We start from the raw sequence: 14,490 nt of genomic DNA, 5'->3' as shown, positions 1-14,490 counted from the left end.
AATCCATTTTGCCGCTCATGCTCTCAGCGTTGGGGAATATCGAGAGTCAGGCAAAATGGTGGCTAGTAGGAAATATAGGTTGTGCTCAGAAATGCAATGCAAGAGTTTAAAAGACCCTTTCCATGTCCTTTTTTCTCAAAACTGTGTGGTAAGGTGTTCTATGAACTCTCGAGTTGCTCTTTGTAATAATACTGATTTATGTTAATCAAATTGTTTTTTTGTTTTGTTTTTTTAGTCAAAGTTTGAGTGTAATTTTGAGTGAAATTTGTAATTGAATGAAACACTACTTAATCCTCTACTTCTTCCTTTTAATCTTGTTTTATGATCATTGTTATTATTTGTCTCGTCTTTTTCAGAATGGAGTTCACAATATTAAACTCCTGGGATGGGAAAAAGGATGGCCATGACCCTGTAACCATTACCCTTCAGCCTGACTCTGAAGACCGAGGGCTCGTGCTTCGAGTCAAAGCACCCTTTTATGACATGCCTCCAAGCCCTCGGGTGGAACCCTGCCAATCTTGTCCCCAACTATGGGACTATGAGGGTATGGCACAAGCGTATGAGGTTTCCAACAAAGACATTCCACACATTTTTCGCTTTCTGATTACATGCCCACCGAGTGAAGAATATGGTGGTTTTTTATTTGTTTTCCAGTTGTGGAAGTGTTTTTCCTGAATGATGCAACACAACAGTACTTGGAAGTGGAATTGTGTCCGTGAGTCCACTTTAATTACTCTGGAACCCTTGTTTATACAGTACAACAAGGGTATTTGAAATTTCAGCTGGACTTTTTCATTAGAAATGAAAATCAAAATAAAGATCAATTACTGCACTGTAATACCCTAACCCTAACTCCCTGGTGTTGGGCTAGCGGCTAGGGTGCCGGCTTAGGATACCAAGGATCCTGGGTTCAAATCCCGGTCGATCGCTGAATTAACGCCAGGGGGGTTGACTCAGCCTGTCATCCTTCCGAGGTCGGCTAATTGAGTACCAGGTTCACTGGTAATACCCTGTTTGTCGTTAAAGGCGGCAAAAAGAGTTGGCGTCAGGAAGGGCATCCGGCCGTAAAACATTGCTTCAAATAGGGGACCGAAAAACAACAACAACCACGGTTCCCGAAAAAGGCCAACCCCCGCTTTGCGGGGAAAAATGGCCTCTAAAGGTGGTTATTTTTTTATATAATACCAAGAAGGAAGCCGGACATTAACTATGCATATGCACACACGTCACATCCTCACACACACACGCACTTATACATATAATATATATATATATATATATACATATATATATATATATACATATATATATATATATATACATATATATACATATACATATATATACATATACATACATATACATATACATATATATACATATACATACATATACATACATATATATATATATATATATATATATATATATATATATATATATATATATACATATATATATATATATATATATATATATCTGTGCAGTGTCTGTCTTGTGTTGTGTTGTCACTGAACTACTTTCTCAAACTTTTGTGAAGTCGTACCAAACTTCTGGTATGCACATATCTCTCCCGTCGGTATGTCCTAAGGGTATTGTTTTTGAAAAAGTTGCGATCTTGTTTTTTTTTTTTTTTTTTTGGGAATTTTTTGGGGGAATTTTGTTTTTTGTCCACACATTTTTCGCTTTCTGATTACATGCCCACCAAGTGAAGAATATGGTGGTTTTTTTGTATTATCCGTATACTAACTTATTTAATTATCACTTGTATTTAAAGTATTATCACTTACTAATAACTTAAATCACACATCATTTTATATGATAATATATTAAGCGATAAGCACTTTACCTGATAGACATGTCCACTACACAGCACCTCCATCTAACCATCGACTCTGTTATTCAAATCTTCAAACTGTCATTTATAACGGATTTTAACATGCTGCACTGCATATCCTAGCAACCACCACTAAATTATTTTCATGCTTATTTATAATGTATTTTATTTTTATCTAAACACCTCCATTATTTAATACTATCTATAAATAAATATCTATCTATAATTCCAGTAATCTCTGTGTGTGTGTCTGTGTGTGTGTCTGTGTGTGTGTCTGTGTGTGTGTCTGTGTGTTTGTTTGTCTGTGACCGCTGTTTCTCGACAACCACGGGTCCGATATACTTGAAACTTGCCAGGTATATTGCTGGGGACCTGAGGATGTGCCTTTTCAAGGTTTCATATTAATCGGAGAAGTAGTTACCGAGCTATGTCCAAAAAACGATTCAACCAATCAGAGAGCAGCGAGCTATCACGTGTGCCGAACGTGGCGAACAGACTCTGCCTCGGACGGCACATTTGAGAGCGTATTCATTTATTTCACGTTGGCAAACTATGTTGGCGCTATGTTGGCGTTAAACTATGTTTTAAAACTAATTAAAACTAATTTGCGATTCATCGTAACTGCGATATGCGACCTTCCGGACAGTCAAACGAGGACGTCACTTCCGGACTTACGGATAGTCATAGTGACGACGTACTGATGCTGAACGTGGCGAGCAGACGCTGTAAGGTACGATCGATTGTAGTACACGTTTATAATAACTCTGCCGATACAGGCCCGATTAACTGCAGCGCCATCCGAGCTGCGGCGTCGGGACGATACATTCATTGTACGGTCACATCACGCACTTACGGGCACGCCCATGGGCCCATGGGCACGCCCATGCATGCATGGGCGAAGACATTTTTTTTTTTTTTTTTGGCAAGGAACGGGCACCCACGTACGGGCACGTCCTAGTATGTTTAATCAATGATATTAATTAAAGAATTAACTTCACGATAATAGTTAATTCAATATCATTATATAAAATGTAATGCAATAGGAACTTGTTTATATATATATATCTGTGCAGTATATATATATATATATATATATATATATATATATATATATATATATATATATATATGCATATATCTATATATATATATAAATACATATATGTATATATATATATATATATCTGTGCAGTGTCTGTCTTGTGTTGTGTTGTCACTGAACTACTTTCTCAAACTTTTGTGAAGTCGTACCAAACTTCTGGTATGCACATATCTCTCCCGTCGGTATGTCCTAAGCGTATTCTTTTTGAAAAAGTTTCGATCTTTTTTTTTTTGGGGGGGGAATTTTTTGGGGGAATTTTGTTTTTTTTCAACTTCAATTGTTTATAAAATGTGATATCAGGTCCATTACAAATACATTTGTGCAAAATAATTGTTTGAATTATGATTGGTCATTTATCTATATATCTACACATCTGGGCAGTATCTGTGTTGTCACTTAACGACTCCCTCAAACTTTTGTTTCCGTGGTTGTGAAGTGTTTTTAATAACGTGGTGGTGGTTATGAATCACGTGGTGGTGAGGTGTTTTGAATTACATGGTGGTGAGGTGTTTGAATTACTTGGTGGTGAGGTGTTTTTAAATGACGTGGTGGTGAGGTGCTTTTAAATGACATGGTGGTGAGGTGTTTTTAATTTCGTGGCTGTGGGGTGTTTTTATTACTTGTTTTATGGCTGTGAGGTGTTTTTAAATTCGTTGTGGTGAGGTGTTTTTAATTTTGTGGTGGTGAGGTGTTTTCAATTTCGTGGTGGTGAGGTGTTTTGAATTAGTTGGTGGTGAGGTGTTTTGAATTAATTGGTGGTGAGGTGTTTTGAATTACTTGGTGGTGAGGTGTTTTTAAATGACGTGGTGGTGAGGTGTTTTTAATTTCGTGGTGGTGAGGTGTTTTTGTTTCATGTTTTATGGCTGTGAGGTGTTTTGAATTACTTGGTGGTGAGGTGTTTTAAATTACGTGGTGGTGAGGTGTTTTGAATTACTTGGTGGTGAGGTGTTTTGAATTACTTGGTGGTGAGGTGTAATCGTCCCAAACTTCCAGTCTGCACCTACCCCTCCCCTAAGTATGTGCTGAGGGGTTCTTTCTTCAAAAAAAAACATTCAACCTAAATCTTCAACCTAAATTGTCTATAAAAATGTAATATCACAAACACAACAAATAAAATTGTGCAAAATAATTGTTTGTATTGAAGGAGCTGGGGCTCCCACGTCGATCTGAAGAATGGACGCGACAAAAAGCTGGAATTCATCCGAGTTGCGTTATTCAAACCAAACACTCAGGCACTCTGAAAAGCCCGTTTATCGGGCAGCAATATATATACATATTATCCCGGAGCGTTTGCCCAGGAAAGGCGAGAGGGGGCGTGGCCCAGCGTCCTGGCTGCGGCCTGGCAAGTTGAGGGCGAGCCTGCCCGGGCGTCCTGGACGAGCCCGGCATGGTGATCGCTCCGCGTCCTTGATAGGTGCAAGGCGATTGTGAAAACCCAGCGGTAGCCGCTACACACGTCCCCCCAGAATCGACTTGCACCGGCAGGGTCAATTTGAGGGGGGTCCTGATGACCCGGCCGAAGCGACCCCTGGCGGGTCGTGGGAGGGGGTCCGGTGTGGTGGTGGGCGGTCGAGTGGGGGGCACCGTGGACGGGGGGCGGCCTCGCCGCGGCGGAAGGGCCACCCGTGGTGGGTGGTCGACGTCCACGTGCGCCGGCTTGAGGCGGTCCACCGCAATCTGGTCCGACCTGCCGCCGATGTCGATGATGAACGACTTGTCGTCCCGTCGCAGCACCCGGAAGGGCCCGTCGTACGGCGGCCGGAGTGGCCCCCGATGTGCGTCGTGACGCACAAAAACATACTCCGCTGTGCGAAGTGCTGGGGGGACGTAGGACTGGGGGTCACCGTGGTGGGATGTTGGCACGGGGGCAAACCGTCGGGCGGCCTCCTGGAGGTCCGAGCGCTGGTGAGCTGCGGACCAGGGACTGGTAGCGTCGGGCACGAATTCGCCCGGGACGCGTAGCGCCTGGCCATAGACAAGCTCGGCGGTGGATGCCTGGAGGTCCTCCTTGGGGGCCGTGCGGAGGCCCAAAAGGACCCACGGCAGCCGGTCGGCCCAACCGCCGTCTTGAAGGCCAGCCATGAGCGCGGCCTTCATGGAGCGGTGGAATCGCTCGCACAACCCGTTTGCTTGGGGGTGGTAGGCCGTAGTACGGTGGAGCTTGACCCCCAGGTTGCGGGCGACCGCGCCCCACAGCTCGGAGGTGAACTGTGGTCCGCGGTCTGACGAGATGTCCGCCGGTGCGCCGAAGCGGGCGACCCAGGTGGCGATGAAAGCCTGCGCCACGTCGGCGGTGGTGGTGGAGACGAGGGGAACGGCCTCCGGCCACCTGGTGGTCCTGTCCACCATGGTGAGCAGGTGTGTGAACCCCTGTGACGGGGGGAGGGGGCCCACCAGATCCACGTTGACATGGTCGAAACGTCGTTCGGGCACGGTGAAAGGTGCCAGCGGGGCCTGGGTGTGTCGGTGGACCTTGGCCCGTTGGCAGGCCGTGCAGGTGCTGGTCCAATCGCGGATGTCCCGACGAAGGCCGTGCCAGACGAATCGCGCCGATACCAGCTTCTGGGAAGCTTTCCGGCCCGGGTGGGAAAGGCCTTGGAGGGAGGCGAAGATGCGGCGTTGCCAGGTGACGGGCACGATGGGGCGAGGCTGGCCTTGGGAGACGTCGCAGAGCAGGACAGTGTCCGCGAAGGGGATGTCGGCCAGGCGGAGGCCCGTGTCCGCCGCCCGGAGGGCTTGCACCGTGGTGTCGGTGGTTTGGTCCACCGCCATAAGCGCAAAGTCCACGCCCAGGTGGACCGCGTTCGCGCTGGCCCGGGAAAGACAGTCGGCCATGGCGTTGTTTTTGCCGGCGACGTGCCGGATGTCCGTGGTAAACTCCGACACGGCGGAGAGGTGGCGCTGTTGGCGGGCCGACCACGGCTCCGTGACCTTGGCCATGGCCTAAACCAACGGCTTGTGGTCGATGAACGCCGTGAAAGGTCGGCCCTCCAGGAGGTGGCGGAAATGGCGGACGGCCAGGTGTAGACCGAGGAGCTCCCGGTCAAACGTGCTGTATTTGAGTTCGTTCGGCCGGAGCTGCCGGCTGAAAAAAGCGAGTGGCTGCCAAACCCCGTTCACCCATTGCTCATGTACGGCGCCCACCGCGTAGTCGGAGGCATCCGTGGTGAGGGCGATGGGAGCGTTGAGCACTGGGTGAGCGAGCAGTGTTGCGTCGGCGAGGGCCCGCTTTGAGCTTTGGAGAGCCGCATCCATTGCTGCGGACCAGGCGATGTCGTGCTTGGCCGGCTTGCCCCGGAGGGCTTCGTAGAGGGGCCGCATGAGTTGAGCAGCGCGGGGCACGAAGCGGTGATAAAAATTCACCATTCCCCGGAATTCCTGCAGGGCCTTTATGGTGCGGGGACGCGGGAACGTGGTGATGGCCTCGACCTTGGTTGGCAGCGGCACGGCCCCGTTCTTGGTGATGTGGTGGCCCAAAAAATCAACGGCCGTCGTGCCGAAGTGGCATTTGGCCGGGTTGACGATGAGGCCGTGCTCGCTGAGGCGCCCGAACAGTGTTCGGAGGTGGAGGAGGTGCTCGGCCCGGGACGTGCTGGCGACGAGGATGTCGTCCAGGTAAACGAAAAGGAACGGCAGGTCACGCAGCATGCCGTCCATCAAGCGTTGGAACGCCTGAGCCGCGTTCTTGAGACCAAACGGCATCCGCAAGAATTCGAATAAGCCGAACGGCGTGATCCGTTTTAGGGACGTCGGCCGCCCTGGCAGGTACCTGGTGATATCCCCGTATGAGATCAATTTTCGAAAAAATTGACCCGTCCCGCCAGACGGGCGGAGAAGTCTTGGATATGCGGGATCGGGTACCTGTCGGGGGTGGTAGCGTCATTGAGACGGCGGTAGTCGCCACACGGGCGCCATCCACCCCCCGGCTTTGGCACGATGTGCAGTGGCGAGGCCCACGCGCTATCGGAGTGCCGCACGATGCCGAGGTGCTCCAACGCGTCGAATTCGGCCTTCGCCACGGCGAGGTTGGCTGGGTCGAGGCGGCGGGCCCTGGCGTAGACCGGCGGGCCCGTGGTTGGTATGTGGTGCTCGATCCCATGCCGTACTGCGACGGCCGAAAACGTCGGCCGCGTGAGGGCCGGGAACTCCGTGAGCAGGCGAGCAAACTCGTTCGCCGCCGGGACGGCACATGCCAGCTCGGTCGGCGCGGAGCTGCTCAATGTGCATACCAGGGAGCTGAAGGTTTCGGCGTTGATTAAACGATGCCGTTGGACGTCCACCAGCAGTCCGTGTGCGCAGAGGAAGTCGGCGCCTAGCAGAGCCATGGGCACGTTTGCGGTTACAAACGTCCAAGCAAAGCGTTGGCCGCCGAAGCAGAGGGTGACGTTGCGTGGGCCGAAGGTGCGGATGGTCGATCCGTTGGCCGCAACCAAGGAGGGGCCGCAAACCGCGGATTGCCTGTCCTGGTCAGAGGCGGGTATGACGCTCAGTTGGGCGCCGGTGTCGCACAGGAAGCGCCGTCCGGACGCTTTATCCGTGATGAACAGTAAGTTGCCCGTGTGGCCGGCGCTCATGGCTGGTAATGAACGCCGGCCCGGCCATTTCCCGGCCTGCCGAAGGTGCACGGGGGTCGGCATGTCCGGGCCTTCTGTCCGAACCTGGCATGATAGTAACACCATGCTTGGTCAGGTGGAGGCCCTGGTCGTCGTGCTGGAGGTGGTCGGCTCGGTGTAGCGGCCGCCAATTGCGTCGGCAGTTCGGTCGTCGACCGTGCTGGGTGCTCGGGCGCCATGGGTGTTGCGTCGGACGGCGGTGGGTCCCATGTCGCCGCTGCGATGCGCTGACCTGCGGCGGAGATCTTGTCGGCTTCTCTGGCAAGGGCCCGTGGATCTGTGATCGTCGTGCTTGCCAGGGCGAGGCGTACCGGGTTAGGCAGCTGACGGAGGAACAGCTCCCGGAACAGGAATGCCGGAGAGTGCTCGCCGAGCAGTGAAAGCATGTAGTCCATTCGCTCGGAAGGGTGCGTGTCGCCGAGCTCGGGCAGGTCGAGCAGGCGCCGTGCGCATTCCGCCGATGGGAGGGCGAAAGCGTCGAGGAGAAGCTTCTTAATCGCGCCGTATTTGTCAGCGGCTGGCGGGCTCTCGAGGAGGCTCAGGGCGCGGGCCGCGGTGGCCGAACCGAGCGCTGCTACCACATGGTGGAAGCGGGTGTCGTCGGCCGTGATGCCTCGCAGGGCGAACAGGGAATCCGCCTGTGCGAACCAAACCGCCGCGTGAGCCTCCCAGAAGGTAGGCAGTTTAAGGGCGACTGCCGTGTCCATGTCGGTAGGTCACCAATGAAGGAGCTGGGGCTCCCACGTCGATCGGAAGAATGGACGCGACAAAAATTGGAATTCATCCGAGTTGCTTTATTCAAACCAAACACTCAGGCACTCTGAAAAGCCCGTTTATCGGGCAGAAATATATATACATATTATCCCGGAGCGTTTGCCCAGGAAAGGCGAGAGGGGGCGTGGCCCAGCGTCCCGACCGAGGCCTGGCAAGTTGAGCGCGGGCCTGCCCGGGCGTCCTGGACGAGCCCGGCATGGTGATCGCTCCGCGTCCTTGATAGGTGCAAGGCGATTGTGAAAACCCAGCGGTAGCCGCTACCGTATTATGATTGGTGTAAATCATGACAACACAGCAACTCAGGTACAGTCATTATCCTCAGCAAAATATAAGCCTGTTCCTCAGTAACGATGCGCTCGCCTCACCAAGCTAGTATATACATATATGTACGTAAACACATACATACATATACATGCACACAGATATATTATGTGCTTGTAAAATCTATTTTATTTGAATTTATAACCCAAACCCATCTCTCTCTGTTCCCACCTTACCCAGTCGAACCCAACTGCTCCTGGACTCTGTGTCCTTCTCTCCTGACAAGGTGGAGGAGTTTTTGTCAAACCTCGACTCTGATTCTGCAACTGGACCAGACGGCATCAGCCCACGGGTCCTAAAATCCTGCTCTGCCGCTCTATCTCACCCTCTCTCTGTTCTTTTCACCCTCTCTTTTGCTCAAGGTCATCTGCCAGCATCCTGGAAATCAGCAAACATTACTGCTTTACACAAAAAGGTGCAAAAACAGATCCTTGCAACTACAGACCAATCAGCCTGCTCCCAATTATCAGCAAAGTCATGGAGCCATCATTGCTTCGGATATCAAATCCTTCCTCTTCTCCAATGGCTTGATCTCCGATCATCAATTTGGATTCAGACCAGGTCATTCTACTCTGGACATGCTGCTTCTGCTGTCTCAACAATGGATGGAGGTCCTCAATGCCAAACAGGAAATCAGAGCCGTCTCCCTTGACATATCACGTGCCTTCGATACGGTCTGGCACCCAGCTCTGCTCACCAAACTCTCCTCCTATGGTATCCATGGAAATCTCCATGCATGGCTTGCGGACTTCCTCTCTGGTCGTAGACAACGTGTGGCCCTGAATGGATTTCTCTCATCTCCCCTTCCTGTTCAGGCTGGAGTTCCCCAAGGCAGTGTTCTGGGCCCTGTGCTTTTTCTGGTCTTTATCAATGATCTCTCCGACTCTCTGGAAAATCCTCTCTATCTCTTTGCTGATGCCTCCACTCTCTGCCGCTCCATTCCTCTTCCCTCAGATCGGCAGTCTGCAGCCTCCTCACTCTCTGAAGACCTGGACAAAATCACAGACTGGTCAAACAAGTGGAACATGTCTTTCAATCCTGACAAATCTCACACTCTTACTATGTCTCTCCGAAATGATCAACTGGACAACCCTCCCATCTACTTTCTCAACAATCCTCTCCAAGAAGTTCTGTCGCTCAGGCTTTTGGGTCTCACTATCTGCCATGATCTTTCTTGGGAAAACCACATTTCCAAGCTGGCCTCCAAAGCCAGTCGCCGACTGGGCATCCACCGTCGTGCGAAGTCCTTCCTCGGCACACCTGAGCTCCTCACCACATACAAGGTGTGGTTTGCATCTGCAGCTCAATGGAATACTGTTCTCCCCTATTGGCCGGTGCTCCTGCCTCACACCTAGCTCGACTTCACGCTGTTGAAACCAAAGCCTTCAGAATCATTGGAATCTCCCGTGGTGAAGCTATCTCCGAGGGCCTTTCACTCACTCACCGCAGACAGGTAGGTGGTCTTTCTGTCTTCTACCGACTCCTCTCCAGCCTTGCTCCCCCAGCTCTGTCTGTGCTTTGTCCCCCAATATTCCTACAGGTCGCACAAGATCTCCCAGCAACCCTCTGATGGTTAAACTGCCAAAATCTCGGCTCTCTGCTCACCTTCACTCTTTCATTCCTCTTTTCTCCCGCCTCTGGAACAAACTCCCACACTCCCTTCAATCGCACTCCTCCCTCCAGGTCTTTAAAACAGCTGTTCACCACCATCTCTTATCTTTCCCCATCCAAAACCTTGATCTTTTCTAGCCCCACTAATTCACCCCAGATCCACCTTGTTCGAAATTCCAACTTCTTTCCTGGAAGTCCCGGCAGCGTCCATATGTTTTATACCTCTCCCACCCCCCCCCCCTTCCCATGCCTCCCTCCCCCACAAAGCCCTCTCCCTCCCACAGATCTCTCGATGTCCCTGCTCTCAGATGTTGTGTTGTGTTCCTCCCCCTCTCGCCCCATCTTGTCTACCGCTCCCCATGTTATATGTTTTATGTGTCGGTTTGTCTTTCTGTGTGATTTATGTTAGCTCTTTCACGAGCCTCGATCTTGTATACAAAAAAACCCCAAAAAACAAAAAAAAAACCTTAACTTACAAGCAATTAACTGGTTTTCCAACTGCGCGGATCATCAGCTGGGCACCGTTTTTCATCGAGGTTTCGATCCTTTCAGCCCAGACCCTCTCGAAACGGCGGATCCACAACCCTGACTGCAGGTCCACATCAGTAGATTACTCAACATCAATGGACCCACAACCTAAAAGTTGTGTCCAGACAGACAGTCAACACAGCAATGCATTATCCGTATACTAACTTATTTAATTATCACTTGTATTTAAAGTATTATCACTTACTAATAACTTAAATCACACATCATTTTATATGATAATAAAGCGCGAAGGTACTGTAACGGCGTTCGGGCGGGCGAAGCTGCCGGCTAAAGAACGCCAGCGGTTGCCAAGCTCCACGCATCCATTGCTCGTGCACCGCGCCCACCGCGTAGTCCGAGGCATCGGTGGTGAGGGCGATCGGTGCATCGGGCGCCGGGTGCGCGAGCATGGTGGCGTTAGCCAAGGCGAGCTTCGCGCCCGTGAACGCCGTGTCCATCTGCTCGGTCCAGGTAACGTCGCCTTTGCCCGGCTTACCTCGGAGAGTTTCGTGCAGGGGGCGCAGGAGCTGGGCGATATGGGGCAGGAACCGATGGTAAAAGTTCACCATGCCCAGGAACTCCTGCAGCCCTCTGATCGTGCGGGGGCGCGGAAACCCCTTCACCGCCTCCACCTTGGCCAGCAGGGGGACGGCTCCGTGCCTGGTGACACGGTGCCCCAGAAAATCGATTATGGTGGTGCCGAACCGGCACTTTGCGGGGTTCACAATCAGGCCATGCTGGCCCAGGCGTTCGAAGAGCGTGCGGAGGTGGCGTAGGTGCTCTTCGCGGGACGCGCTGGCGACGAGGATATCGTCCAGGTAGACGTAGACAAAATCCAAGTCACGCAGGACGCTGTCCATCAGTCGCTGGAACGCCTGAGCCGCATTCTTCAGACCGAAGGGCATGCGCAGGAACTCGAAGAGTCCGAATGGCGTGATGACCGCCATCTTCGGGACGTCCGCCGGCCTGACGGGGACCTGATGGTAGCCGCGTATGAGGTCCACCTTCGAGAAGAAGGACATGCCCGCCAAACGGGCGGAAAAGTCCTGAATGTGGGGGACGGGGTAGCGGTCGGGAGTCGTGGCGTCATTGAGACGGCGATAGTCCCCGCACGGTCGCCATCCCCCGCCGGGCTTCGGCACGATGTGCAGCGGCGACGCCCAAGCGCTCTCTGAGCGCCTAACGATGCCGAGTCGCTCCAGGGTAGCGAACGCCGCTTTTGCCACCGCCAGCTTCGTCGGCTCGAGGCGGCGTGCCCGGGCGTAGACCGGTGGCCCGACGGTGGGGATGTGATGGGCCACCCCGTGCTTGACGGCCCCCGCCGAGAAGGTGGGCCGCGTGAGGGCCGGGAAGCCGGCGACGAGGCGGGTGAATGCGTCCGCTGCCGGAAGCGTACAGACCAACGTGGCCGGAACCGAACAGTTCGGCAAGCCGCTTGGCAAGCCGCTCGTTGAGCTGGGCAACGCACAAGCGAGCGAGCTGAACGTGTCGGCCTGGACAAGATGTCTGCGCTTGACGTCGGCCAGGAGCCCATTAGCGCACAGGAAGTCCGCGCCAAGCAGTGCCATGGGCACGTCGGCGGTGACGAACGTCCATCGGAAAACCTGCCCTCCGAACCGCAGAGAGAGGCAGCGTTTTCCGTACGTACGGATGGGCGTCCCGTTCGCGGCAAGCAGCGCGGGGCCCCCACCCGCGGCGTGCTTGTCTGACGTGCCGGCGGGAACGACACTCACCTGCGCTCCCATGTCGCACAGGTAACGGCGCCCGGAGAAGGTGTCCGTTATGAACAGCAGGCTGCTCGAACGGCCGGCGCTCATCGCCACTATTGAGCGCCAGCCGGGGGTTTCCCGACCTGTTGAAGGAGCATGGCGGATGACACTGCCGAGCTTCGTGGCCGAACTTGGCATGGAACCAGCACCAGGTGGTGGAGCTGGAGGAGCGCGGCTGGCTCCGCCAGGCCGGTGGAGTTGGCGGGTTTCCCCGCCGTGGCGGTTTTCGCCGCGGCGGTGGGCGGGGCGTGGCGGCGGTTACGAGGTGCGTATCAGCATGCTGCGTATGCTGTATAAGCTGATGCTGTGGAACAGCAGCATCAGCAGCAGCATCAGCAGCATCAGCAGCAGCATCAGCAGCATCAGCCACGAGGGCCGTGACGGCCACGCCGACTCTCGCCTGCGTGTCCGAAGCGGCGAAGTACTTGTCCGCCTCGGCTGCCAATGCTCGGGGTTCCGTTAGCCCGGTCCCGGCCAACGCGAGGCGAACCTGCACTGGAAGTTGGCGACGGAAAAGCGCCCGGAATAGAGAACCGGGGGCTTCGTCGCCCAACAGTGACAGCATATGGTCCATTCGGACCGACGGGCGCGTGTCACCGAGCTCGGGGAGATCCAGGAGGCGGTCGGCCCGTGCGTCGTCCGTGAGGCCGAACGTGGCTAGGAGTAGCCGCTTGAGTGCCTCGTACTTGTGGCCGTCCGGTGGGTGGCGAAGGACGGACACAACTCGAGCGGCCGTGCCGGGCCCAAGGGAGGCGACGACGTGGCAATAGCGCGTGTCATCGCCGGTGAGGCGCCGAAGCTGAAATTGGGCTTCGGCCTGGACGAACCAGACTTCGGCCTGAGCCTCCCAAAATTCGGGAAGTTTGATGAAGTTGGCCATGGCAATGGCGTCGCGTGTGGAAGGATTGCTCCGGCAGATCCAACGTCGAGGGGGTCACCAGTAAAGCGCGGCGTTACGCGCGCTGCTTGCGAGCAAGGAGGAAGCGGACAAGCGGTAACTTATAAGCGTCTTTATTTCAGGAGCTCACTGTAACACTGGCGCGCTCCGGGCTGCGCGCCCGGTGTATATCATGAGGCCACGCCTACCCCTCGGGCGTGGCCACCGCCCACTTGGTGCGCGGAATGATGTCACCACGCCAGTGGGCTTTTGTGTCCGCCACAATAATATATTAAGCGATAAGCACTTTACCTGATAGACATGTCCACTACACAGCACCTCCATCTAACCATCGACTCTGTTATTCAAATCTTCAAACTGTCATTTATAACGGATTTTAACATGCTGCACTGCGTATCCTAGCAACCACCACTAAATTATTTTCATGCTTATTTATAATGTATTTTATAAATATTATTTTTATCTAAACACCTCCATTATTTAATACTATCTATAAATAAATATATGTTTAATCAATGATATTAATTAAAGAATTAACTTCACGATAATAGTTAATTCAATATCATTATATCAAATGTAATGCAATAGGAACTTGTTTCCATGAAAACCAACCAAACGTAAACAAAAGGTGATGATGGAGTTTAAAGACATTCTCACAAGACCTGATCAAATAATCAGCCAAATATCCCCTGTTTAACATGATGGAAAATATCTTCTCAGCACGTTCCACAAAATCATCCTTTACTGAACAAATTCTCACAAATCTAAGTAGCTGAGATGAGAAAACATTGTAACCCATTTTAATTGGTACATTGCTACCTGGAAACGTGTGCAAAACTACAGGGAAACTGAAATCATCAACTTTATGATACACACTCGTACAAAAGCCATTTTGTCCAACCCTAACCAACACGTCCAGATATAAAGCAACAGTACAATCATTACCACTCTTGTTTACAATCAGACTATCTGGATAAATCTTGTAAAGCAGCCTATCAAAAAAGTTATAGTTAACCACACAAATATTATCAAAAAAA

General features: G+C 52.3%; 1 protein-coding gene across 1 annotated transcript in view; it reads left to right on the top strand.

Annotated features, from left to right (window-relative positions):
• The window catches only part of C4H4orf33 (chromosome 4 C4orf33 homolog), an 82,926-nt gene that overhangs the window by 41,027 nt on the left and 27,409 nt on the right, over positions 1 to 14,490 (top strand). The window contains exons 2-3 of the mRNA XM_068101623.2: positions 357 to 544; positions 655 to 715. Of these exons, the coding sequence (XP_067957724.2) occupies positions 357 to 544; positions 655 to 715 (249 nt within the window). The remainder of the gene's footprint in view (positions 1 to 356; positions 545 to 654; positions 716 to 14,490) is intronic.

Source organism: Myxine glutinosa, chromosome 4 (genome assembly GCF_964187855.1).
Source record: "Myxine glutinosa chromosome 4, kmMyxGlut1.1, whole genome shotgun sequence".
Classification (NCBI taxonomy): domain Eukaryota; kingdom Metazoa; phylum Chordata; class Myxini; order Myxiniformes; family Myxinidae; genus Myxine; species Myxine glutinosa.
Note: the sequence above shows the minus strand (reverse complement) of the source record. Positions and strands in the feature narration are given on the sequence as shown.